Genomic DNA, 26113 nt, shown 5'->3' with positions numbered 1-26113 from the left:
AGCATTAGTTACAATGAACATCCAAAAATAATCTAAATTTAGAACAGACAAGAGTGAGAGGGATCCTGGATTAATATCACTGCGAACTTCGCTCACAATCCAGCCCGATTAATCACACTAAATGCTCGGTCTCTGCTGTTGTTGTCAAGCTTTTGCTCCTGAGACCCCTCTTGCTAGAAGCCTAATCCATCATCCTGACTGAATGAGGAAGGACGGACAGAGCATGCTGAAAAGCTACACTGAGGGATTTCAATTTATTTCCTCCAGAGGCCATTAATCCCCTTTACAGATCCAGCAGGTGAGATCAAGATAAGGTTCATCCAAGGGATCCAAGCATCCATCCACCTTGATGAATTGAGTCTCAAACACTTTCTACCATGAGATTAAACGCATTACATCATGTATGGATGTCAACAATAAAGAGAGAAATTATACTATAGTGAGAATCAACTTTTACACTTGGTTAGACATTTCTATTAGTGTAGTTGTTATGTGTTATCATATCTGAATAATAAAAATCTTAATTTGACAAACTTCTTTGTGTCTCAATGGACAGAAACCCTCTCAGCCAATCCTATTCTTAGGTCAAAGCATCCCATTCCATTTCACCAGGAAAATACTAAACCATACTGTTTCTATATCCTTATCTCATATACATCTCAAAATGTATCTAAATATTATTTTAAATTTCAGTCAAGGACCTACAGATATCAAAAAAATGCCATTAAAAACATCCAGTTTAGACAAAATAGTGTGCAAAACTGACTAAAAAATAAAGATAAACTGTAATGTGCTGAACGTTACAATGAACAATCCTAAGGGAGCTCATTCTGTATTCCACATGTCTCTTATTGACAACCTCCTACTGATGAAGTGGAAATACTAACATTCACACTGATTTAAATCAGTATATTGATTGTTAAAAGGTCAGAAGCTAAGTGCCCTCTCATCTACAAGCCACAAGTTTAAGACATATTGTGATTTCCATTTTGCTGAACATTTAAGTGACATGGTTTCAGTATTACATGTCAGGAAACATTACTTCATGTGTACATGCTTCACAATGCATGGCCACACGTGGAGAAAATAACCTTCAATGCAGTGGATAGACAGCTGCTAATGAAAATTGCATGTAACTCAAGTTAAATGTATCGTGCATGTGGTATTTATGAAAAATTCTTGCTGAGGCACATGTGACAGTGGTGACAGGAGGCATGACTGTGACCTACACTAACCCTGACCCTACACCTACACACCTCAACTAACCTCCACTAATAGCATGAACAAGCAGGTATAAAACATACCGTAGCAGCGAGTGGATTGGCATGATGGAGAAGTTAAGCTCTGTGGATCGTCTATTTTTGAAAACGCAGCCTGGTCAATGGATATTTGATTTTATTTGCGGATAGGCTTTCTCAAATAAGACCAGACTTGTTTGTCTTCTCGAGACCAGTCAACTTTTGTTTTAAATGGGAGAGGAAGAAGAAACTGAGCAGGCCATCCCACTTTGTGGGACTTTATAAGCAAGTGACTGTGTTTTTCTTTGCATAGAGACATCAAAGAAAGGTCACATCATGTTTCATGAGACATTATGATATTTTATATTGTGTACAGCTACAGCAGATGAAGAGAAAATTCCACAATATTAGCCGTTGTGCAAATGCATCCATAGCGAAAGGAGTAATTCATTGCCTAAAAGTTGATTATTCAAAATGTAAATCTGCTCTAATATGATTATTTATCATTGCACTCACATTCCCTTCTCTCTGCAAAGGCATGCATTACCACAGAGACCTGGCGATCAAAGTTATTAATTATTTACAAAGCTTTCACACATGACCTTTGTGGGCCAACACGCCATGCAACCATGAGCTCACTACATTCAGATGACAACCTCTTCTTCTGCCAAACAGCCCTCTTTCTCTCTCCCCCTACTGCACGGGCCAGGTTATCTTTAGTGCACATTGAATATTTATACAGCAGGTGGCTGGGGAGTCGGTCACTGATCTCTAAGGTGACTTGCTGAGCCACTGAGGGGGGTGCTGGTGTGTTGGGATTGGCCTGAGATGATGTCCCATGGGACATATCGTCTCCTCAGTGTGTCCTTGTATCCCACTGAGGCAGAGGGTTCTGTTTTATGGCAGAATGTCTACCACAGAGCAAAGTCAGTGCGCTATTACGGTGATATTATGATCAAATTGCCATTAGAATAATATCCAAAAATAAACACAGAATTCTTCTCTCAGCATCAGAAATTAGATCTGCTATCTAAAAATAGAAACCACTCTCTTTTTGCGCTCTCTATCAATTCACGCAGCAGCGAATAAAAGCTGCTGTACAGTAACAGTAAAATCCCTTGATGCACCACAGCCAAGATGAACAGTGGAAAATGTTTGAGGAGCTAAGGAACGTTTTTTTTTTAGTTTTGCGCTCAGGGCCCTTGATTTACTCCACTGAAATAGTAGAGACAAAAGGAAGGGAGGGTAAGAAACTCCTGCACAGAGGATTTGCATCTGGGGATGCTCTGAATAACAATCATGTTGTCTGAAACAAATGTCGGCTACATTGCTTGGGGACAGCAAGAAAAGTGTTTTCATCATGTGATCATGTTTTCATGATGGCTTTTAAGATGTTTCTCCGGGGACTGAGTGATTTCCTTGGAGATCATTTTGTGATAATAACTGCTTTCTTAATGTAGGTTTGCTATTAAAGAGAAATTTTCTCTCTGAGCCAAAAACTCATCAATGCATTAGCAGGTGATAGAAAATAGTAAACAAGCACTTTAGATGTGACTGCCAATGTGGCTGTTTACAATTAGATTTGCATGAACTACACAGAATTGTAACAAAAGTAGGCGCCACAACAAAAGTAGACGACTGAAGAAAACTTCTTTTGGACTGTGGCTGCACAGACTTGTAAGAAAGTGTCCAATAATAAATAAGAAATTCTCAAAAGGCATGGGGGAAAGTTTCTGGGCATTGTTGTAGCCACAAAGCTGTCCCTGAACTGAATGTGTGAGATAAGTGCTTTGGAGCGCAAACAAACTGAAACAAAAGAACATGAGGTGGAGATTGGTTTAGTAAGCAAGACAGGAGGAGGAAACACTACTGGCGTCCAAGGGCATCATAAACCTCAGCATGCGTCTGCACAACAATGCCAACAGGGGCACAAATTCTCCACACACTGGGAATTGATTTCACACAGAAAGGGGAGGACTTGGAAAGAGGCGTATCAGAGAGACATTGAAATACTGCATCTTGTGTTATTGGATTTGGAGTCTGGTTTTCTATATTTCTTTTTTCTCTGAGCATCCGCAAGCTGGGGGATCCAGTCAAGAGAAGCTTTCCTGAGCCAACACAAAAACCTATGGCCAGCTGAGGAAAAGAGATTGTTCTGGAGTTTACCTTAGAATGAAATTCATAATAAGTGCTTGAGAATGCTAAGAAAAAAACAACAACTCGGTATGGTATACATCAATGTGCACAAACTTCATAATCTGTAGGCAATTACACTTACAAGAAAACATTTCAAACAACTCAAGGCCCACATTTGAGAGAAGAGGGGAGTCAAGAGCTGTGAACCAGTGTGTGAGACAAACCTGTGCTACATACATATTTTATGAGGAACAACAAAACAAAACTCACTGAGAAGTCCCGCATCAGTCCACAGAGCAAAGTAGTGAATGGATGCCAAAAATAGTATTTGAAATAGTATCTTTTGGAATTTTTTTCTGGGGTTAAAGGAGAAGTGAAGTTAGCCGTAGACACACATGCACAGTTATTTTTTACGACAATTATCTTCAGTGCTGATTTTAAGATGATAAACTACTCGAGAAGGAGACTATTAGATCAGTGAAGCTCATTTCACAAAAAACAAGATGCCAAACCCAATTGACTGGAAGATCATAGCACTGCCAAAGTCCTCTTTAAAGAAGTGACAAAAAAGAACAATTATCTTGGAGTGTATAATAATATTACAAAAATGTTAGACTGCTTCAACATCATTTTGAAAGAAAAGTGGGGATATTGTGAAAAATTTAAATGAAAATAGAATGCTATAATTTTCTAATAATTGAATCTCCAAAGACAAGTGTTCAAACAGAATATTCATGCCAGCGACAAGTTTAAAAAGCTGGGACATTAATGTTTTTACCACTTTGTCGCGTCTCCTCTATTTGAACGAGAGTTTGGTAAATGTAGCTTCGACAAGGAAATAGTTTCCCCACTCTTGCTTGTAGGAATTAAGCTGTTCAAAAGGTAAGGACCTGTGGTGAAGTTTTTAAAGGGTAATAGATTTAAACTTAAGGTCTAAAGTCTCAAGTCCAAATTAGCATCCATACTGTTCTACTTCTGAGCCATGCTGTTTGGTTACCTACAAAGTTTGTGTTTGGCATTGTCTTGCCAAAATAGGCAAATCCGTCCTTCAAAAATATCAGGCTGGCAGCATGTGTTGCTCCAAAATCTGTACTTATTTTTCAGCGTTAATGGTCGCTTTCCAAACATGAAGCACCAATGCATCCTAATAGCATCCCAGATGCTGGCTTTTAAGCTATGTGCTGGTAACAGGCTGGATGGTCCCTCTCCTCCTTAGTGGGAGGCCATGAGTTTAAGTTTGAAGTTTGATGGATCAGACACAGTACAGTTTTCTACTTCACCTCAGTCCAGTGGTAGAGTTTTAAAGATGCATTTGTGGATGCAGCGACAAACTGTGTTTACTGACATTTGTTTTCAAAGGTGTTCCTGAGCAGATGCAGGGATTTCCATGAATGAATCGTTTCCATTTTTTTTAATGTAGTGCCATAGGAGGACTCAAAGGTCAAAGCCATTCAATGCTGTTTTTTTTTTATTTGTACTTCCCACATATTTCTATTAATTCTCTGCATCCTCTAAAGAATGATATTATGGGATGTCGTTTATAAATCACCAGATGCTTTGCTATTTCACATTATGAAACATTCTGAAATTGGTGTGAGATGTTTACTACTCAATGCCTCAGGCTCTGCGGATGCTATTTTTACACACCTAGTCTGTTACTCATTTGTTACTAATTAACCTTACTTTTATTTTCGGGCAGTTATTGCCCCATCCAAACTTATTTTTTGAACCAGTGTTGCTGGTTAAATTCTAAACCAGGTTACGGAAGCAATTCAGTGTCAACATTTATATACTTTAATGTAACAATATTCATTGGCTAACTATTATATTTGAGAGATACCGTGTTGTAAAATGCCACTAAGGTTGCCGTTGAAGAGCTTTTGCTTTTATGAAAGCTTTGAATGTTGGCCCCTGTCCTCCTATTGTTGACCACTGCCATGCACGTCCTCCTGTTTAATTGAACAGTGATAGTAGTGACACGCCCCCTAGTGTCTGATGTCTGCCAGGCTACTGGAGTTTGATAACCTTGCTCTGCGTCCGGGAGCATCACTGAAGGAATCTGAATGTGGATTTGGATGTCCTCCTCTTGTTTGTTGATGCAGCCTGGAGGGTCTCTCGCGTGGTGATACGGACTCATCCCCGGTATCTTGTGATCTCTTTCCACCTACAATGTTAAGCACTGAGAGTGTTATGGAGAGTGGGGACCAGCCTTGCATCCAGCTGGAACCCCTGAATAACACGCACTTGCCGGGCAAGACGACGCCGACCGGTGGCAGCGGCGCCGTCTTCAACAACAACAGCCCAAAAGTGACAGCCAACGGAGTGCACGATATAGAGAACCGGATTCTGAGGATCACCGGCTACTATGGCTACAAACCGGGATACTCCAGTCACAAAAGTGAGTGAAAAGATGCGAAAAGACAGTAGAGTCATTCTATATTAGTAGTCGGTGTTATTATTACAGTTCCACGCATTCTTTGCCAGGTGTAAGACAACGAAATGATTTTATCTAGACACACAGACAGGAAAAAATAAATAAAACCGATGCAAGGGCAGAGGTATGTGAAATAAACAATTCCTTTTCTCCTGGCAAATTAGTTTTAGTTTTAACTGGGATATTTCTAAATCTGCTGTTTCAAACTCACTTTAAAGCATTTCAGTCACAGCCGCTGTCAACTGGAGGTTATTTCATCTCTGAGGTTCAACGACATTGCACAGCGAAGATTCATCTACAAATGCATGCACTGATTCTCAAATTCCATTTCAAAGTTACACCAGACGCTCTCTTAAAGGAGCCTGCAAACACCCACTGACACCCCATAATGAATGACCACTTCCTAATATCATTATCAAAACCATACATTCCTGCCATACTAGAGCTCTTCTTGTGATGCATGATTGTTACAAATTATTTCCAGAGCTGCGTGAGATACAGAATGTCATCATAGTTGAACTGTTTCTCTGTTTTCATTTGTCAGTGTGGTGTGACTGGTAGGGTAATATTCACAGTTGTGCTGACACTGAAACAATGGTAAGGATAGAAGGAAAGAGCTGATGGTGCTCTTTGCCAAGGGATAATATTTAAAAACTTGCCCTCCACATTTGTTTAAGTATTGCCTGAGTCGATGGGGTTATAAAAGGAGAAAAGAATGGCAATTGCCATGTTTTGTAATGACGCAAGGTGTGTAAAGCAGGACTTTACGAGGCCTGAGGCATTAGAGCAGAATGCTTCTCACCTTTGTGTTGCATAATTGGCATATTTGTTGCATTGTTTTGCCATTCTTCATTAAAGTTAGAAAAGAACTGGCACTCCCCTTGGATAAATCCCCAGAAATGTAACCAGTATTGTATGCTGTGTGAGATTCTGATTCTGGTTACCTTTCACCTCTGTTCAGTTGAACTTGTCACACAAGCTCCACAACATCTGCCTCAGGCCGTCACATAAAAGCTCAGCAAGAAATTTGCGACATTGAAACACACTCAAATCTGCGACTAAAATGTGGCATTGATAACGCGTTACCCTGGCAAACCTGTTTTAAACCTCAAAGGAAAGGTGGATCATGTCTCACTTAGTCAGGAAAAGATTCAGCCGAGGCTCCTTCAGAGGAGTTTAGAGCCCGTCAGGGAATTTTTAATTTTTTCAGTGAGAAGCTGAAGAAAACTAAATGAGCCCATCTTTCATTAGGTGCCTGCTGTTTATCAGGGGTGTCAGCTGCGGTAGATTACCCATGAATGCAATCATACTTTTCATTCGAGAATATATCTACTTGTCCAGATTAATCTATTGAAGCAAAACACCTGATTAATGAAGACTAGCTGGAGGTTTAAAGTGAAGACAGCTTGAACAGCTCAAGGAGCAATGAGACAATACTGATTCTTCACTTAAAGTGAAACTTTGGTGTCCTATTTTCTGTGTGCATTTTGGTCATTATGTGAAGAAACCAGATGAAAGTACAGCCACACACTGTGACAGAATTAAAAACAACAAGGTTGACCAAAGTCAACTGAACTAGAATCAAAAGCCGGGGTAAAAAAGTGAGTTTTCAAACGGGATGAGTTATTACCAACATGTTATTGATTACCGTGTCACTCATACAATGCAAATAATCAAACATTTAAACAAAAAGTTGATGTGATGTAATCGATCTCTTTATTTTTTTCAAGCAAAAAGCCAACACCTTGTTTTATTATTCAAAATCCCCCAGATCTGCATATCCTGCTCATATATAGAATAAATAGAATAGACAACAAAATTGTATATAGTCGTAATTTAGATATGTTTGCATTTGTAACTCTTGACAAAGGCACCAAATATACATCTCTTTGAGCTAACACAACACACAAACACGCACAGATTCGATAAATAACCAATTAACTGAAAAAAGGATAAATCCATAATGAAATGAATTGCTTCTGGTGCACAGGTCTCCGTCTGTCCTGTTAATGTCTGTTGTATTGGTGCAGCAGTGGAAAATGAAAGATGGGATGCTGTCTGTGAAGAGATTTCAGGTTTAAGGAGCAGGTGTAGATTGTAAAAGCCATACCAAGCTTTTAAAAGCGACTGTAACTGGGAGCAGAGGCCTTATTAGATTTGAAAGCTGTTTCTCATTTCTCTGATAAAATTCACTTTCTGCACTTCTCCGAATTTTGTGCATGTCACAGACAACAGAAAGCTTCTTCTGAGCAGCACATTTGTCAACATTTTCCCTCCTTGTGCAGCTTTTAAACATGCTGCTGCTGTAACTGCAAGTGAGTCTGAATAAACTCCTCAGACATACACCTGTCTTCCTCTTAAATGTACATGATAATTCTTGGTAATAGGATTGTGGACACTTTCTTGACTGCTGCTTGCTACCTGAAAGCTTCACAGTCACATACTTTGGTTTGTTTGAGTCGAGAATCAAATGTCTCTCAACCTGGTGAGTGTCATTTTCCATGAAGGATAAGACAGAACAGAAGGCTCATCCTGCCAAGCCTATGGGCTAATGATATATTTAGTAAGATCTTGTTGCCAGTTTGTTCATTTTGCCACTTGCCATCTGTGTTGAATTAGAAGATGCCTCTGAGGGGGGTTGTGGACTACATTTAGGAACAGGGTTTACAGTACAGTCATAATATCATGGCTTTCGTCCCCCTTTTTTTTCCCTATGGCATAATGTGGATGTTTGACATTGAGAATAACACAACTATAAAAATGTGTTCAAGATAAAAGTTGAAATGGAACTTAGGATAAGAGAGGACAGTATAATCTCAGGTTCTTGCTGGAGCAGAAAATGAAGTTGTGTGCATGGCAGCTTCCTCTGCATATACTGGAGGACAGTACAGTCATTTGCTGTGTATTGTTTTGAAAAGCTCATTTTGAGAACGCTTGTCATGCTTTGTTCACACACCGCTGGGTAAATCGCTACGGTGCAGGAAAATGACAGGTGCTTTTAGTCGCGGCCCACCCATTACTGTGTCGGTGTTGTTCGCTGCTGGCAACACAGCAGCACACCCAAGTAATCAGAGGGAAATAGAAGGACAGGGTCATGTGGTGTTTTTTGTTTGTTTTGTGTGTGCTTCTTTCTGTGGAGAAAGTCTAAAAGACATGAGAAAATAAGACAATAGAAGATGCTTTTATGTCCATCCATCTGCTGACACAGCTAACTCACTTTGCAAATTGGAAAGCTCTTATAGACCACAGTCCACTGCAGGTGAAACCTCCCTTTCTTCCTGAAACATTCTGTACGGTCACATACTTATTTTGAACTGTCCTGATCTCCTGCTTGTTCACTCTGTGCTATTTATAACCAGCCCAACGAATGGAATATGAGATTTGCCTGAATGGCTCCTGCGGTGCTGTTGGTCTCATGGGCTGAGTTTGAGCAGAACACTCTTCTAATAATGGATGCAAAATTTCACTACAGTAGTTACAAAACTGCTGAGCTGCGCTTGTGTCACAGCGCAGTTGTTGTTGTGGTAGGGGGCGGGGGGTGGGGTTAGTATTTTGGCATGCTTGAGAAAAAAGTGCTGTAAAAAAAAGTTGCTGTAATCCAAAAATAATATTATCATGTAAGATCACAATTCTTGTATGGATTCCTATGGCATTTGCTCTGTAGTGTGTGCTGCTCAGGAACATCTGTCATGTCTGCAGACTAACACTGCTCTCTTGTGGTCAGTAAATCTAAACAGCAACAATGAACCTTTACCATCCACCAGCGAAGTAGCAAAAAGTAATGCCAGTGCAGACTCTTCTGAAACTTTTACTGATACACTGCATGGAATCATTTCTATGTGAGGTACCACGACGGCAGGAATTGTTTCCGCTTCATGTCACTAATTATTTAAAGTAACATCAACATAGAAATTGTATCTGATCTCAGCTCAGTCATGTGAGGGCTGGTAGCCAGGGTGATCCACTTAAAACTGGAGAACAGGCGATCATTTTTTATGGTGTCACAGAGGAAAATGCTGCTCCTCCTCTTGGCCTCCTCTGTAGCCAATCGGGGCTTTTCAGACCATATCACACGAGACAGCATGAAGGGTGACAAATTCTGTATCTGGAGTATGGTGTGGTGGATGAATAAGTTAAGCAATGGCCTTTTACATCCGTAAAAGGGAGCTTTCTCGCCTGCCTTTTATTTTGTCTCCAGCAAGCTGTTCTTATGCCCATTTTGCATCTCAGTTGCCAGGTTTACCATCATGTTAATTCGCACATTTGATTGTGTCTCCCTCTGCTGCATATCTGTCTCCCCCCCCCCCCTGTATATCGTTGTAGTAAATCTATCACATTGTAATCTCATTCTAATTGTTCATCGAGTTTCTGGAAAGTCAGTTAAATTCTATGATACGTTTGAATAGAAACCCAGTAATTTCTGATCTACTTTCGGTGTACCTATGGAATTTAAGTAAATTAATACTTAAATAAATAAGTATGCCTATGAAACAAATTAATAAGCCTATGTCCTGAAATAAATAGACAAGTGAATAAAAGAAAGAGTTGATTAAATTGAAAATATTGACAAATTCTAAGCATTAGTTATTGTAAAATATATTTTTTTTCCAGCCCTTTTTTAATGTTATGTTTTTGACATGATAGAAAATATTTTGACATCTTTGATATAACTCACAGAACCTCATCTATACATTCATATTTACATAATTTATTTATTTCAGGATTAATTTGACATCCATAGTTTATTTATTATTATTATTTATTACTTGACCAGTTTATTTAATATTTTCATTTCTAATTGATGTAATATTGAATGAAATGGCATGTGCAGGACTCTTGCTTACACTCTTGTTCGTCTGATGTCAGGGGCTGAAGACAGTCAAGAATTAAATGCAGGCCTGTATTTTCAAATTTTGCCATTTTTGCGCTTTTCTGATTTCTGCAAACTGCATCTTTAATCAGCTAGTAATGGTATTGTTATTGATTGGATGCATCTAATTTATCAAAACAGACTCAAACTGCAGTGTCTGTCTACATCTGCCATTTATAATCATAGAATTCAAATGTTTTGTATTGTCTGAAGATGCCATCCATACCTGTTTAAGAAATTGTAGAATTACAACTTTTTCAAGATTCAGAAATGTTACATGTTACATTTTCTTTTTGTGAAACTGTCAAAAATGTGATGTTTCACAACTGTCACAGAATCTAAATCCCTTGGGAGGAAGAAGGAGGGGGTTGACAAATGATACATGGTTACTGGTTTTGCATCACGTCGCCTGAACACTTCCTTACACAAGACATTAACAAATGACTAGATTACAACGTTAAGAAACAATATAATGGATTTTATTTCATTTTAAGATTTTTTTTTATTCAAAAAAATTGTTTTCCATCAACTGCGACTACATTGCTTGATGGGCTATCATCTCAAAACCTTTGCATATTTATTTTAGGGAAATGACCCTTTCAGCAGTTCATTACATCGAGCTCCATTTCTTCTTGTGTCCCTGTTTTGTAATGGATCATATTCACCACTAGATGTCCTCATTTTACAGTGTTGTTACTTTGGTTTGAGTTGACAGCACAGTGAGTTACAGTGACTGAAAACACACCTGACAGCCAGAAATATAAGGTTTCCAGTCATCCTGTCAGCTAAAATAAGCGCCCTGCGTCTCTGTACTTTGCCCGTGGTCATCAACGAGATGTGATGAGTAACAGAGAGGTGCCAAAGACAAAGAGCTTTCTACTATAAACTGAGGAGTATTTGGTTAATCTAAATGACAAAAGAGCCTGAATGGGTTGAGTGCGTCAGTGTGAAGAGGAGAACCACTGTTGCTATGGAGGTAAAGAGAGAGGATGCTGTACTATATTGTGCTTTGATCGGTACAAGTGGACTGTTTTGTTACATAAACTCAACGTCCAGTTTATCAGTTACAGCTGTAGATTAAAGGGGGTTTAGTTTTTTTTTTTGTTTTGAGTTTGAATTATGTGAGAGGTCTATGTTTAACTTGATTTAACTCTGCAGTTATTTCGTAGCTGTAGTTTGAGGCTCGGTCAATGATTCAATGTTTTTACCTGCTGGGCTTTAGAACTGTTGAAGAGATGAATCATCAGTGCTCCTCTCTTATTTTCTGGCACAGATGTGATAAAAGAAAATAAGACACTCACTGAACCTGCTTAATGTTAGATGCTGGCAGAACAGAATGGGAGGACAAGATAGAGAGAGAAGTAATAACCTCAAAACAAAAAGACCTTGATGTAATAGTTGAAGCTGACCCTTAGCCTCCTGTGGTGCCTGTACTCCAGGTATTTCTCTTAATCCAATAGCGATTAGCATCCCGTTCTCTGCTGACTTGGTCGTTTCTCTGTCTCCTTGTCTAGTTATAGCTCCCCTCATCAGAAAAGCTATTTTTAAGTTTAACCCTCCATACCTCCAGCCTGCTTCTCATGACATCATTTCATGCTTTTGTAGTGGTGTTACTCTCAATTTGAAACAACAATTGTCCTAAAAGTTAATGACAGAGAATTGTTTCCCCATCATTGAATTGCATTTATTATCATAGTGTTACTGGAACTGGAACCCCTCTTTTTTTTTCCATTGTTAGAAACAGCCAAACAAAAAGGGCTTTATTATGCCCTCTCACAGCACAGAGTTATCCTCAGATCTGCTATGCTCTTTGTAGTTTTACAGGAAATTTAGCTGATGAGCAATGGAAGAAGAGACATATGAGAGGGGAGGGCTCAGGATGATGCTAATAGACTGACAAAAATCTTGGAGTAAACATACAGCAAAACAGCAACCATTTTATGCACAATATATTGCACGTATACCTTTAGCGTTTTCTGGGTTTTTTCCAGGCTTGCATAGGGCCACTCTTCCATATTAAGGTTTTATAACTGTCTGCATAGCATTATGCATCTGACCGCATACACTTGGCATTAATATGTTGTTGATGTATAGGCCTAAGCAATATTTCAGTCCATTAAATCTTCAGGTAGATAAACTGTAAATAGAGATTGAATGACTAGAGGGCTTTCCTTGAAATGGAAACTTGTGACCACAGTCCTCAAACCATGTAGCTGCTGAGGGAAAGGCTTCCCTTAACTGTGCAACAGTGATGGAATAACAAGATTGAATTCCTTTATTGAAGTAACAGCATCACAATATCAGTATTTCCTGTAAAAATCCTCCAATTAAAGCGAAGATCCTGCTCAAAAAAAATCTACAAATAAAAAGAAATAAACATATACAGGGTTTTTTTGCGATTTTGAAGGCATAACATCTAACTTGTTCATGTACTAGACAGTACACGGTGAGCTCTCCAAAGTATGTGATGCAGTGCTTTCATGTAGTGGATGATGTGGGTGCTGCAAGGTAAAACTATTTGTGGCTGGTTGAAATTTGAGAGATGTGAAACTTTATAAAGCTTTGTTTGTTGCAAAGTTTGAATAAACTACATGACAAAAATAATACATAATTTACCTCAGCTATAGAGTATCAAAGTTCATATTTACCAGAACAGGTTTTCAATCGTTTTTAGTGGCTTTTTTAATGAGAAGTGAGTCCTTGCTAATAACAGATAGTTAGGATAATGAATATCTGAAGGGCTGACTCTTGATTTAAAGTTGTAAATACTGTCTATAAGCCTGCAGTACATGGCATGAAGCTTTAACATCTATTATTCTTAAACTTTTTTTGTCATCCTTCATAGTGTGTGGAGTATACTGACATACAATAGTAATGTGAAGTAATGTAGTAGGTTACTCATTGTATTTATTTCTCTGATCACTAAGTTAAAATTGGCTCAAAATTTTCATCTACTGTTCGAGAATGTCATGTATTTGTATGTGGACAGCTTCTGTCTTTTACATATTGTAGCTCAACTGATTAATATGGCAGTGGTGGATGCAACGAGAGGGAGCTCTACAAATAATCTGACTCTCAAGGAGTCGTCAAGAGCAGGAGATGTGCCAAGAAAAGAAAGGGAGACAGAGGACAAGAGTGTAGAAGAAGTGAGGGTAGTCTGGTCAGGCTGAAAGCCGGGAGTGGAGGAGGAAGGAGGAAAGGAGGGGGCACAGCTAACACAGCATAATTAGCCAGGGCTGCTTGGTTACCTTCCAAACAAAGCTGCTGATTTGTGGAGCAAGCGAATAGGAGGGGAAAACGGAGACAGAGAGAATAGAGGGGGGAGGATCGAAAGAGATGAGGGGAGTGATTGCACCATGCCAAACTCACTTGAAGCTCAGTCTCCCTTGGAGACAGTGGCAATGCTGGATCGTGGCATGACAGTGCAACAGTAGAGTCTCCACTTCACCACACTTCCACTGAGCTGTGTCACTATCCAGGCGGAGGGAGAGCATCAGTAGAGGAACAGCTGCAGAGGAACAGAGAGTCCAGAGAGGAGTGCTGGGAAGAAGAGTTGATCTACAGTAGGAGGGGGGCATTCAAGAGCGTGAAGAAGGAGCGGGGGAGTCAGGAGTCTGAGGATGCACGGAGTTAGCAGGAGGAACTGCTGAGAGTGCAGCAGTCGGGGCACACTTCAATACTCACATACACATATACAGGCCTTCCACAGGAGGACAGTGTGTGGTGCCCCCAGTGGAGAATGAAGAAGCACTCAGCCCGAGTGGCTCCTCTCAGCTCATACAGCACTCAGGTCCTTACCTGCCCCAACTCTGAAGGTAAACTGAAGGAACCAGAGAGGCCAAGCACGCCATTTATACTATAGCTATGTGTTAGCGAGAACTGAGTTAATGACAGAACAAGCTATCATAGATGGGCAATTTAGAAACGTAAAGTACTTATATATCTATGTCCATATGCTGTATTTACTTGAGATAGTGAGATAAAAAGTGAGCATTTTAAGAGGTCAGCAAAGCAAGCATTTTAATTTAATTATCTCATAGTTTTACTGTTGTAGAAATACATTTGTATTTAGCAAAGCTCAAAAACTAAATAGATTGACGGGAAGTATGGAAGCAGCATGATACTGTGTAATCAATTGTTTTTAGCTGCCCAGCGTTGCCCAGATATTTCTGCTGTTTACTCTTATCTTACTTTAACAGTCACACCTTCAACTTTTATAACAGAGAATACAGAGTGATACATCTAATCAACTGTTCATCAGTATCACCATATCCATGGCACATCTTCCCACCTAATTAGGATAAAGACTTAATTCCTGTGACCTGTAGTAAGCCTGACTAACGCTGCAGACATGACTGTGAGCTTATTATTGGATTCAGCAGAGCTCCATCAATCAGTGGTACTGGCATGCAGCATCAGTGGTGGGGATAAAACGCAGAGTGGATTGGAATGTGAGGTTCCAGCAGCATACTGCGTCACATAGATTTAATAAGCTCTGTAAATAGGAGCTGGTAGTGAATTACCCTATGCTGCAGTGTTTTCTGGAATGAAAGGTTGACACAGTTAAGTTCCCCATTTTCTGTCCTCGTCAACTATCCTTTAAACATTTGTCAAGTTCCAAGGAATTATCTACTTTATCAAAACATTGCAGTCTATGTACAGGCTTAATATACTTGTTTTTAAAGTATCGCTGTGGTGGATGTTTCGAATTAAAGCAGATATTCTAAATATACTGTGGATATGCACATATAATTTAATTTAATCACATTTCAAAGTTGGAATATACAGAACATTTAAGCACCGTTTCTTACTGTTGCCTACCAAAACTTAAAAAGGATACAATTTTGTTAGCGAGGGCTACTTTTATGAGGAAGAGGGATGAAAAATAAGTTATGGTGACTTTTATCTAAGAAAAAGAAAAGCTTGCATCCAGTGCTTAAAGCCTTAGGCGTAGTTCATGTTATTAAACACAAATCACCTTGATTGGTGAATGAAAAACAGCAGATATGAAGAAAACAAATAAAAGCTGTTTCCCTCTTGCAGAAATATCAGGGCTCAGTTTTCCATAAAGCAACCAGCACACTCATTAGGTTGATTAAGAATCTGTGCTGTGTCAGAATGTAATTAAACCAAATCCCTGGATAATCTCGTAGAAACTAAACTTTATTGGTGCTCAAAATTTAGCTTTCACCACAGGCTGTGGATCTGCTCCCAGCTGAGTTTAAGGGTTTTAACAAGTTTTTAACAAGTCATCGTACTAAAAGTGGGAATTTTCAGTTCTGCTGACACAAGGCCAGTGTTGCAATAATGCAGCGTTGGAAAGTACATTTATTCAAGTGCAATTTCAATGTGATACTCTACTTTGTAAATGCGTTTAATGCAGCTCCATCTTTGTACATTTCATTACTTTTTAGACAACATATAAATGCCTGACAGCTATGGGTTGTTTTCTTGATTACAACTTCTCCTTGTTATGTTTCAGGTGTCAGTGAGCTATTCCTTGAGTGAGTGATTTCCCCACAAATATTGTCAGAACATTTTGAGGCCCAGTTGCGTAACTGATCCAGTGTCCGTCCATCTATTTCCTAAACCTGCTTAATCCAGTTCATGGTTGCAGCGAGTCTGAAGCCTATCACAGCTATCATTGGGCGAGAGGCGGGATAAACTCTGGATATGTCAAAAGTCCATCTTAGCTTATCCAACATATCACTATAAAATAAATATAAGAGAACATTTCTTCCCTTTACCCAATTCATCATCTTGGGGAATCACTCAACAAAACTGTTGCCTATAACTGTAAGCAGAGCATAGTTAAGATCAATTACATTACAACAATGCTATGATTTACCACATCTCTATAAATGATGTCAACTCTTCTGACATTTCTCTACATACATAGTGTACAGAGGAATGAAATGCTGTTTCTTTGGATCAAATCGTATAGACAGTGTAGGAATAAATATTCAGAATAAGTCTAGAATAAATAAAGATAAAAATAAAAACAGGGCAACATAAAACAGCAGCAGAGCTTTCGAGGCAGGTGTTATGAGTGTTATGAGAAAAAATTGTCAGTGCACAGTTTAAAGTAATTTTGTGCGATTTGTGTACTCACTGACATTGTTTCTTCTAAAGGGACTCTGCTCAGACATTTTAAATATAGATGTTCAGGATGTGTGTGTGGGATGACTGAGTATATATAAAACAATGTAAAATATTGCAGTACATCAGTGGCCACATTTTCTGAAGCATACCCACTTTTAGTAACATCTTAAATGCAGGTCTTGAAATGGAGAATTACATTGTAATATTTGTACTTTTGCTTTTTATAAAGATCTGAGTGTTTTATTTTAACTGCACAGACATGACTTTATAGTCACTTGGATGCACTTACAGTCATCTCTTCAATACACTTACTGGATGCCAGCAGTGGTCTCATGAATTCATAAAGACTATAGAGAAAGACTTTTGGCAAGACTTCCAAGCACTTGCATAAATGAAACCACCTATTTACTTATTTGTAATTAAAAATCATCTTTGTGTTTGGCAAACAGAGAGAATACATTAGATAATACAAAGTAAAACTTGAGCACACTAAATGCTTTACCAAACTAAACTGTTACCTGCATTTAATAACAAACGCTGGTGAATTGCTCGATGCCATTCATACTATCATTTATTGACATGCTGCTCAGGTCTCTTTGCATATAGCTAACAAAAGACTATCAAATGCAATAATGAGCACTCCTGAGATGCGCTGCTACTGTACAGAGGAGATACAAGTTCCAGAGTCTGCAGGGCTGTAATGTCTGTAGCCATGGTGGAAATAGCAGAGCTTCACATGCTGAGCTTGCAATCAGGGAGCAGGCAGCAAACATCCAGCACATGTCATCTTTTATTCCTGCCCTGGTGTAAATTGATCACACTGTTGAGAGGTAAAGAATGGATCTGAGCTCTCTCCGGAAATGCTCACACACACTCACACACACACACACACACACCACTTCACGTTTTATACTGCACAGTTAAGGTTCGGGAGGCACTTATTACTGCAATCCATTAGGGCACAGGGCCAGACCTGACATGCATCAGTGGTGTAAGATTAAAGTAAAGCCTTTTTTCTTTCTTTCTTTCTTTCTTTCTTTCTTTCTTTCTTTCTTTCTTTCTTTCTTTCTTTCTTTCTTTCTTTCTTTCTTTCTATCTATCTATCTATCTATCTATCTATCTATCTATCTATCTATCTATCTATCTATCTATCTATCTATCTATCTATCTATCTATCTATCTATCTATCTATCTATCTAAGAAATATATGAGCACTAAGGTTGACATGACTTTCATGGGGAATGTCATGTGTTAGGTTCACTCTTGCTTTCTGGGCATCATGTTTCTGTGCACACATGACTATAACGGGTATACAGTAAATGCTGCATCATGACGCGGCAAAGCTATTTATGACATGAACCGCCATCATGCTAACCTGACACATTTTGAAGAAAGCCTTGCCTCATGGGTTAGTGCCTCTACAGCATGAAAGGCAAACTGAGGTAGTGACCACGAAGGGCGACTGATCAATAAATGCTTATGTGCTGGGAACCCAGTCAGGGAGTCATACTGTGGGCAGGATCATGGAGTAGATACAGTGGTACAAAAACATAGAATATGCTAAGTTTAGTTGCTATATGTTTAAAGACCTCCGTGATGTAATTAAAAATTATTTGGAATGAAACCATGCTGGCTGATATTTACAGTGTATATTTATCAATGGAGTTAAAGCAGGCAGTGTGGGTCATGTTAAGCAGATGTTGCTTTCATTTTATCTCCTTTTCTGCCTCCTTAGGAGAGGATGGTTCAGAGTCTCACGCAGAGACACCAGGCAGTGATACCAGCCAAGAGAGCCATCTTTATCAGACATGTACCAGCACAGCTCTGAAGGTGCTGGGTGGTCTTCTGATGGTGTTGTGTGTTTCCTCCTCCTGGGTGGGCACCACTCAGGTGGTGAAGCTCACCTTCCAGTCATTCTCCTGTCCCTTCTTCATCTCCTGGTTCAGCAGTAACTGGAACATCCTCTTCTTTCCCATCTACTACTCGGGACATGTTGTTACCACACGGGAGAAGCAGACCCCTATACAGAAATTTCGGTAAACCTCTTAAAATCTCAGTTTTGCAAAAAGAATGTTTGTACTTGCCATAGTAACCATCTACTGCATGTGGGCTGTATCAGGAAAAAAACATTTATAGATCTGCCATTAAAGTGTACTAAACATGAACAAAATCATCATGTTTGTGTTGGTGGTAATCAAACTAAGGTAATACATCTGCTCCGAAGTCACACCGGGAATCAGCTTACCACAAAAGCTCTACTACATCAACAATGCTCCTGAAATGTCTAAAACAGTTTGTGTAGATTGCATCAGATTGCATCACCAGTGAGTAGATTTGTATAACGCCTGCATGGTGGATAGCTTTGCCAGGAGTGACCACATTTGGATGAGAGGGAGGAACTAATTAACTTAAGAGCTAATGCTAGTGCTTGTTTATTCATAACTCCGGGTAATGTGTTACCAGTTGCTGCCCCTTCTCCTCAACACATTTATACATATATTCATTATACATATTCCACGCCTTTAAGATGTTAGAAAACTGGAAACAAGAGAAAAATAAATATTTCTTTACTTGACAAGCTGAAAAATTCTTTGAGGATCTGTCAAAAAATTTGCTGAATAACAAGTCACAAATCTGTTCTGTGCAAAGCTGTTGGTGGGAAAAATAATGAACTTGTCACTGAACATGATAAAGACTCTTTAAACCATGAGATCTTTCAAGGGTTGACACTTAATTCCTCTGCAACGTTTCTCTCTAAAAGGGAGTGCAGCAAATTCTTTGGAGAGGATGGAATGACTCTCAAGCTTTTCGTAAAGAGGACAGCACCCTTCTCTATTCTGTGGACGCTGACCAACTACCTGTATCTCTTGGCCTTGAAGAAACTGACCGCCACTGATGTATCTGCCCTCTACTGCTGCCACAAGGCCTTTGTCTTTCTCCTGTCATGGATTGTCCTCAAAGACCGTTTCATGGGTGTTCGGGTCTGTATGAATAAATCCCAGAAGAAAGAAAAAAGAGATTCTCTTCCAGTGATAGTTTTTCTTACTTCTAAATTTCTATCCGCAGATTGTTGCAGCCATAATGGCCATCACAGGTATTGTCATGATGGCTTATGCAGATGGATTCCATGGTGATTCCTTTGTAGGTGTGGCATTGGCAGTGGGCTCTGCCTCAACTTCAGCTCTCTATAAGGTTTGACTGCCAGGCATCTTACAGGCTGAACTTGTGTGACTGCACTGAACCTAAACATTTATATAATGTATGCTGTATGTATGCATGTATGTATTTCTTTACCATAGGTGCTGTTCAAGATGTTCCTTGGCAGCGCCAATCTAGGAGAGGTAGCTCATTTTCTTTCCACCATGGGCTTCTTCAACCTTATCTTCATCTCCTGTGTGCCCCTCATCCTCTACTTCACCAGGGTAGAGCACCTGGGCTCACTTTCCTCACTACCCTGGGGATATATGTGTGGACTGGCAGGACTGTGGCTGGGTGAGATAGCATATAAATCCTCTGGTGAAGAGCAAGGAACATGGTTTAAGTCATTTGTCTTTCATGAACAGCACAGTTGGAGCTCATGTTAAGCTGTAACTATTATGAATTGATAGGCATCTTGTATGAGGATGAAGAAAATGAACCATGACAATTTTCCAGAGCTTAGGTGGGATTGTTGTCTTTAATATTACAAACAGCAAAAAAGCATAGTTATACTGTCTTTTTTTCCCCTCAGACTAAAGCCATAAACATAGAAAGGAGCGTCCGACTTCTGTCTTGAAGTTCTTTACAAAAAAATCATAGCAATCCCAAAAAACAACGAGTGATACCTTTTGTTTACTCACTAATAGTTTCAGCAATAATTCACTTGTACTTCTCAACATCTGCTATATCTTTTACAGTGTTCAACATCCTGGTCCATGTTGGGGTGGTGCTGACTTACCCCATCCTCATCTCCATAGGGACACTTTTGAGTGTACCAGGCAATGCAGGTAGGGTTTTTTTTAAGTATTACCCCCCAATGTACCGATTACATCCTTTCATTACACTATAAAGTAACAAAATTGTGGAAAAACAGGAAGTGGCCACACATGCTGGGGCTTTTTTATTGAGGGGTCAGCAATTAGAGCCACTGTACCAAACACATTACACAGCAAGTCTGCCTCTTTCATCCTGGAAACCCAATCATCAGTATACCCTGACAGACCCTGCAACTATACTCTCGCTGAGGGAGGATCAGGTTGCCAAGGCGACACAAAATGCCTGCAGACGAGTTATTTTCTTTAACTACGATGGACTGTATGAAGGTCAGTGGGTTATGGCAATGTGTCCCAGAGGTCCTGACCACAAAGACACAGAGGATAAAGTGTATCGGTTGTGCTGATTAGTTGATGCATTTGCTACACTCATCCCTTATAGCCACTGTGTCCTGTGGATTATCTTACTTTGTGTAATTAATCGCAATTTGTTTTTGCCCCCCCCCCCCCCCCCCCCCCCCCCCTCCCCCCTATTTCTCTGTGCTGTGCTTTGGCTCCCTCTTTTGTTCCCGTCTCTCTTTTTCTCTCTGTAGCTGTGGATGTTTTGAAACACGAGGTGATCTTCAGTGTGGTGCGCCTGGCAGCCACCTGCATCATCTGCCTGGGATTCCTGCTCCTGCTGCTGCCAGAGGAGTGGGACTCCGTCACGCTGCGTTTCTTTTCCACCATTGCAGATAAGAAGTCGGAGGAACACGGAGAAGAACTCACAGAGTCCAGCGTCCACACTCGAAGCCGTAGTCGAGCCAATGGCACTGTCTCTATTCCCTTAGCATGACAGGGCTGAGCTCTTATATCAACTGCAGTTGATACATTTTGAACCCCTGTCTGCTCATCTTCCTCCGCTGCCCACCCTGGAGGTGTGACTGGATGCTGAGGCCACATGGATACTTCAAGCATTTTTTTTTAACTTTGAACTTTACTCTGGAGATGTACCTCTGTCACTTTACAACAGTAGAGGAAAATGAGAACATTTATGGACCATGCAAACCAAAAGGGTTGAAAGTGTTATTTTCTTAGGATATTTGCCATGCTCCATCCCGACCCTCGCACGCACCCAAACTAAGAGCTGACTGGCTTCTCCTGACATGCTCTGCAGACTGTATTCTGTGAATATAAATATTGGCAGGGCCAGTTTGGCTCAATCTCATATGTATTTATGATATTTATTTAAATCTATACTAATAAGAATATTGATTTTAAGTCTTACAGAATACTATTAAATACAAGAATGGCAAAAAAAAAAACTGTGTAATGTACAGGTTCTTTTGTTTTTTTAATAAAAGACCCTCATAAAGTATATTCATCACAGGACCATGTTTATGTGACTGAAGATTTTCTATATTTGATTCTCTGGAAACTGTTTTATTTTTTTTCAATAATAACTTTGTTGCTTGCATTAAAATCTGCAAGAACACTGAATGAAATGCTCATGCAGATGGAGAGCCTTCAAATCTTAAAAGAAAAACTACTTTTCCATCACTCTTACTGGAATCTGTCCATTAAAGGAGCTGGTCGACATCCTGCACTGTATTTTGTATAGATGTTAAGCTGAGGTCATGTCCTAGGAAGTTTTTGTCGATGCTGTTGGGTCTTTTCATTTTACAAATAAAATACTAATTATATACTCAGACGGGACTGTGGATAATAAAAAACACCATGGAAAATGACTGTAGCTGACTAGACTGATGATAATTCACAGACCTCCTTTTAAAAGGTCATTTTTAGCTGCCTTTTCAAAATAAGAGCTTCCCTAATTTCGGAAGAATCATCTACGATGTTATATATGGAGACTTGCCGACTCTAAGAACTCAATCTCAGAACCCACACAGAGGAATGGAGCGACAGTGAAGACAACTAAATAAAAATGTGATTTGCAAATGCAAGCAGAGAAAATAAATCCATGAAGTTATGTTATCCTTTGGGGAGCTCCCAAGTCTCCATAACACTAACGGAGCCTAATGAACTGTTTGGTCCAAACATGCCTTATAAGAGCCAGATTCTTATTTACTGTACTTGTATCATTATCAAGAATATTTTTTTGGCAGACTTATGTGTTGTGATTCATTCAATATTAGTAATCTATAAAGACCATTGCACTGATTAAGTAGAAATGACTTCACAGAATTCTCTCTGCTTTAACATATTTTTCTCTTCTGTGCTTCACCTGTCTCTTACTGACACACACATACACATAAAAAAGGATAAAACAGGTTTTATAATCTACCCTCTGTGAAAGATTCACATAATCAGAGGTAAACAAAAATGTGTCCGTAAATGGTCAAAGCCAGGACACGTCTGCTTGCAGAGTGTGATGATCACTCATATAACACATAGGCAAAATTACACTTTGTTACAAATACGGTTATATGGGAGCACTTAGGATAATTTCTCTTTTAAATTCATCACAAACACACACAGAATCCCAAGAGCCAAACTACAGTGCCTTCATGGTGGAGTGCAGTCAGTGAGTTGAGACCTCTAATGAGCCATTTGCTGACATGACTGTTTCAGTAAACAGTTTTGGTGGCATTTGAGCACACTAAAATAAATGAGGTAGAATAAGCAAAGGAATCTTTAAAGTTCAAATCTTAATTTCATACTTGCTACTCGCACACAACTGGATGCTGATAAAAGACATTTATCAGAGAGGCTTTGTAGAGTGACAGTGAAATACCACTTTATCCACAACAACAAATATATAAATACATTAAGCACTTAGATAGGGAATTCAGTAGAAACCTTTGCCTTCCTTGATTTATGTACATCACAATGGCATGATGATGTCATGACAAGGTTTCGTGGCCAGGCTTTATGTTTACCATCTTAGTTTATCCTGTTGACTTGTTAACTATTGAAAATTAGCCCTAAATAAAGCTGAATGAAAACCAGATCAACCAGTATCCATAGGCCAGATTCCATTTTAATAAGTTCGGTGCAACCCCTAAAACTGACAAACTTTTTGTGGTGTTAGAATCTACTCTTTGGGCAGCATTAGAGTAGACCACTTCTTAAATTTCACAACAATCCATCTGGCACTGTCGTGCAATTTTTTGGTCAGGACCAAAGTGCTGTGACCAGCTGGGTGATAAGTTACCATCCTTGGAGCCATGGCGCTAGCAGGGCTGATAACAGACTAATGTAACACACAAGGGGGACCGGCCTTGAAACTAATCACCACATAATATACAGAACCTAACACAGACTGCACATCTATCCAACCTGCAGCCTTTCACCCACAACTGTAGCAGTGTTTATCTACCGCATATTTTTATGAAAACAACAAGAGTCCTATTTACACTGAGTTAACAACTTCCCACTAAAGCTGTGCCCTCCAGGGATTTCATAAAGCTAACGAGGTGCAGGAAAATTACAGGTTCTCTCAAGCATTAATTTATGAGTTACAGAGTAACCAGCAGGGAGAGTTGCCACAGAAACCAAGCTCATTATAATGACAGAATCAATGAAAACAGGGATGGAGTACGCACCTATATTTTTAACCACTACCAAAAATGTTTGTTGCATTTTTACTTAGGCACCAGACAGCGATGCTTCAGGAGGGGAAATTCAAGAGCCACCAGCTTTGTCTGTAAGCATCTGGATCAAATGGATTGAGGGGGGAGGCTCTTATCAAAGTTAAGATTTTTCTTTTTTTTAATAGGACAGGCCAAAAAGACGCAGGGATTCAAACTTTGCATGTCAGTATAATACAACTAGACCTTTGATGACAACCCACATGTGACGAGGACAATAAAAGGTGAGAAGATTATTCTAAACGAAAATCAACTTTAACAGCAGAACTTGTCAACCATTTGGAAAAAGAGGAAACCAATGGGTTCCACAGACTCCAGACCTGGGCTGCGTAAAGTAGCTCCCTGTACTAGCCTGCAAGAAAAGGAACAGATGCCTAAACCGCAATGGCCCGTTCCTGCTCTGCCACTTACTGTGGAGCAGCCATCAGGATCCCTGAGACAGACGAAAACAACCAAACCTCCACTGAAACAGGACGTAACCATCCCCTCGCTTTCAGGTTAGTCTGTGCCTTATTTTGTCTTGCTTTTGTTGTTTCTTTGGATTTTCTTTATATGTCAGACTGACATTTTCTGTGTTTGTTATAGGGCAGGGAAAGCAGAGATGGGGATCTCCAGCAATATTTTACAGCCGGCCAAAAAGGCACCAAGACAGCGATTCAGGTAAATCATTTTGACAGAGGATAAAGGAGATGACATCAATATTTCAAATAACACATTTTTACATTTAATAAAGTGGGAAGCTCTGCTTAAAAGATGAGAGGGAAACTTTCAGCCCTTCCCCTCCTCTCCCAGTAGATTTGATTAAGGTGCCAGTGGAGTGGAGAGTGTGTGTGTGTGTGTGGTATGTGTGTGTGTGGTATGTGTGTGTGTGTGTGTGGCGGGGGGGGTTAAGTCCCATGGATTTAGATCAAAACTTGCAGACACACAGGAAAGTCTCGACTTTAACATGATTCTACGGAACTGTTTGCTTTAAACTAACTTATGACCATAAAAACACGCTAATCAATTAAAAGTCCCTCAAATCACACACAGATTCTATGATTGTTGTGGTAACTTGCAGTGGTGGAATAAGCTGACAGATGGTAGACACTAAACTGATTCATCCCTTGAGTTCGGTCCTTTTTTGATGCTTGAATGATTCATAGGTTGTGTTCAGTGGCTTAACAACAAAAAACACATTCCAATGAAAATGCTCGGATACAACGACTAGACAGAAAACTATTAAAAAAAAAAAAGGACTACAGCTGGTGTCAAAAGAAAAACTCCTTGAAAAAAGCCTTGAGAACTGTTGTACAAGACCACTTTAAAAGATTACAAGAAAGTATGGCTTACTGGAAGAAAAATATGAAGAGATGAGGGGTGGCTCAAGACATAATTTGACATTTTTGTGCATCAGTTAATTGAATTAAACCATCTGGAAACAGGTTATATGACTTTTGGTGGAACCTTTTGTAAGAGATGTCATCAAAACCTTTGGTTTAATATTTAGCAATTTATCGAATCCTTTAAGCTTTCCTTATTTGTGAATTTAAAATTAAATCTCAACAACTACAAATTATCGCTGTAAAGGCAGTGATGTAGAAAAAATGCATTTCTTTGTTAAATGCAGTGGAGTAGAAGTGGTTCACTGAGTTATTTTGCACCACTGGATTCTTATGGCACTGCGGTTTACAGGGGCGGTTTCTGGAGGCTTGGACGGGTCTTATTTAACAGACTCCTCATCAGTGAGTGCACCTCAGAGAAAACCGAAGACATAAGATTCTCCACACAGT

The 26113-nt window shown here is 39.5% G+C and overlaps 1 protein-coding gene across 2 annotated transcripts; it reads left to right on the top strand.

Moving 5' to 3' along the window:
- The first annotated feature begins 5543 nt into the window (after positions 1–5543).
- Positions 5544–22459, top strand: slc35f4 (solute carrier family 35 member F4). Of its 2 annotated transcripts, none has more exons than XM_075447657.1 (7): positions 5544–5772; positions 18516–18816; positions 19542–19761; positions 19847–19972; positions 20080–20272; positions 20677–20766; positions 21345–22459. In XM_075447657.1, exons 1-7 carry the CDS (start codon positions 5544–5546, stop codon positions 21584–21586), a joined length of 1401 nt encoding a protein of 466 aa, XP_075303772.1. In that variant the 3' UTR covers positions 21587–22459. The 2 variants fall into 2 exon arrangements, with proteins under 2 accessions (XP_075303772.1, XP_075303771.1); XM_075447656.1 differs by lacking the exon at positions 5544–5772 and adding an exon at positions 14045–14493.
- The last annotated feature ends 3654 nt before the right edge of the window (positions 22460–26113 follow it).

This window comes from Odontesthes bonariensis, chromosome 17 (genome assembly GCF_027942865.1).
Source record: "Odontesthes bonariensis isolate fOdoBon6 chromosome 17, fOdoBon6.hap1, whole genome shotgun sequence".
Lineage (NCBI taxonomy): Eukaryota > Metazoa > Chordata > Actinopteri > Atheriniformes > Atherinopsidae > Odontesthes > Odontesthes bonariensis.
Note: the sequence above shows the minus strand (reverse complement) of the source record. Positions and strands in the feature narration are given on the sequence as shown.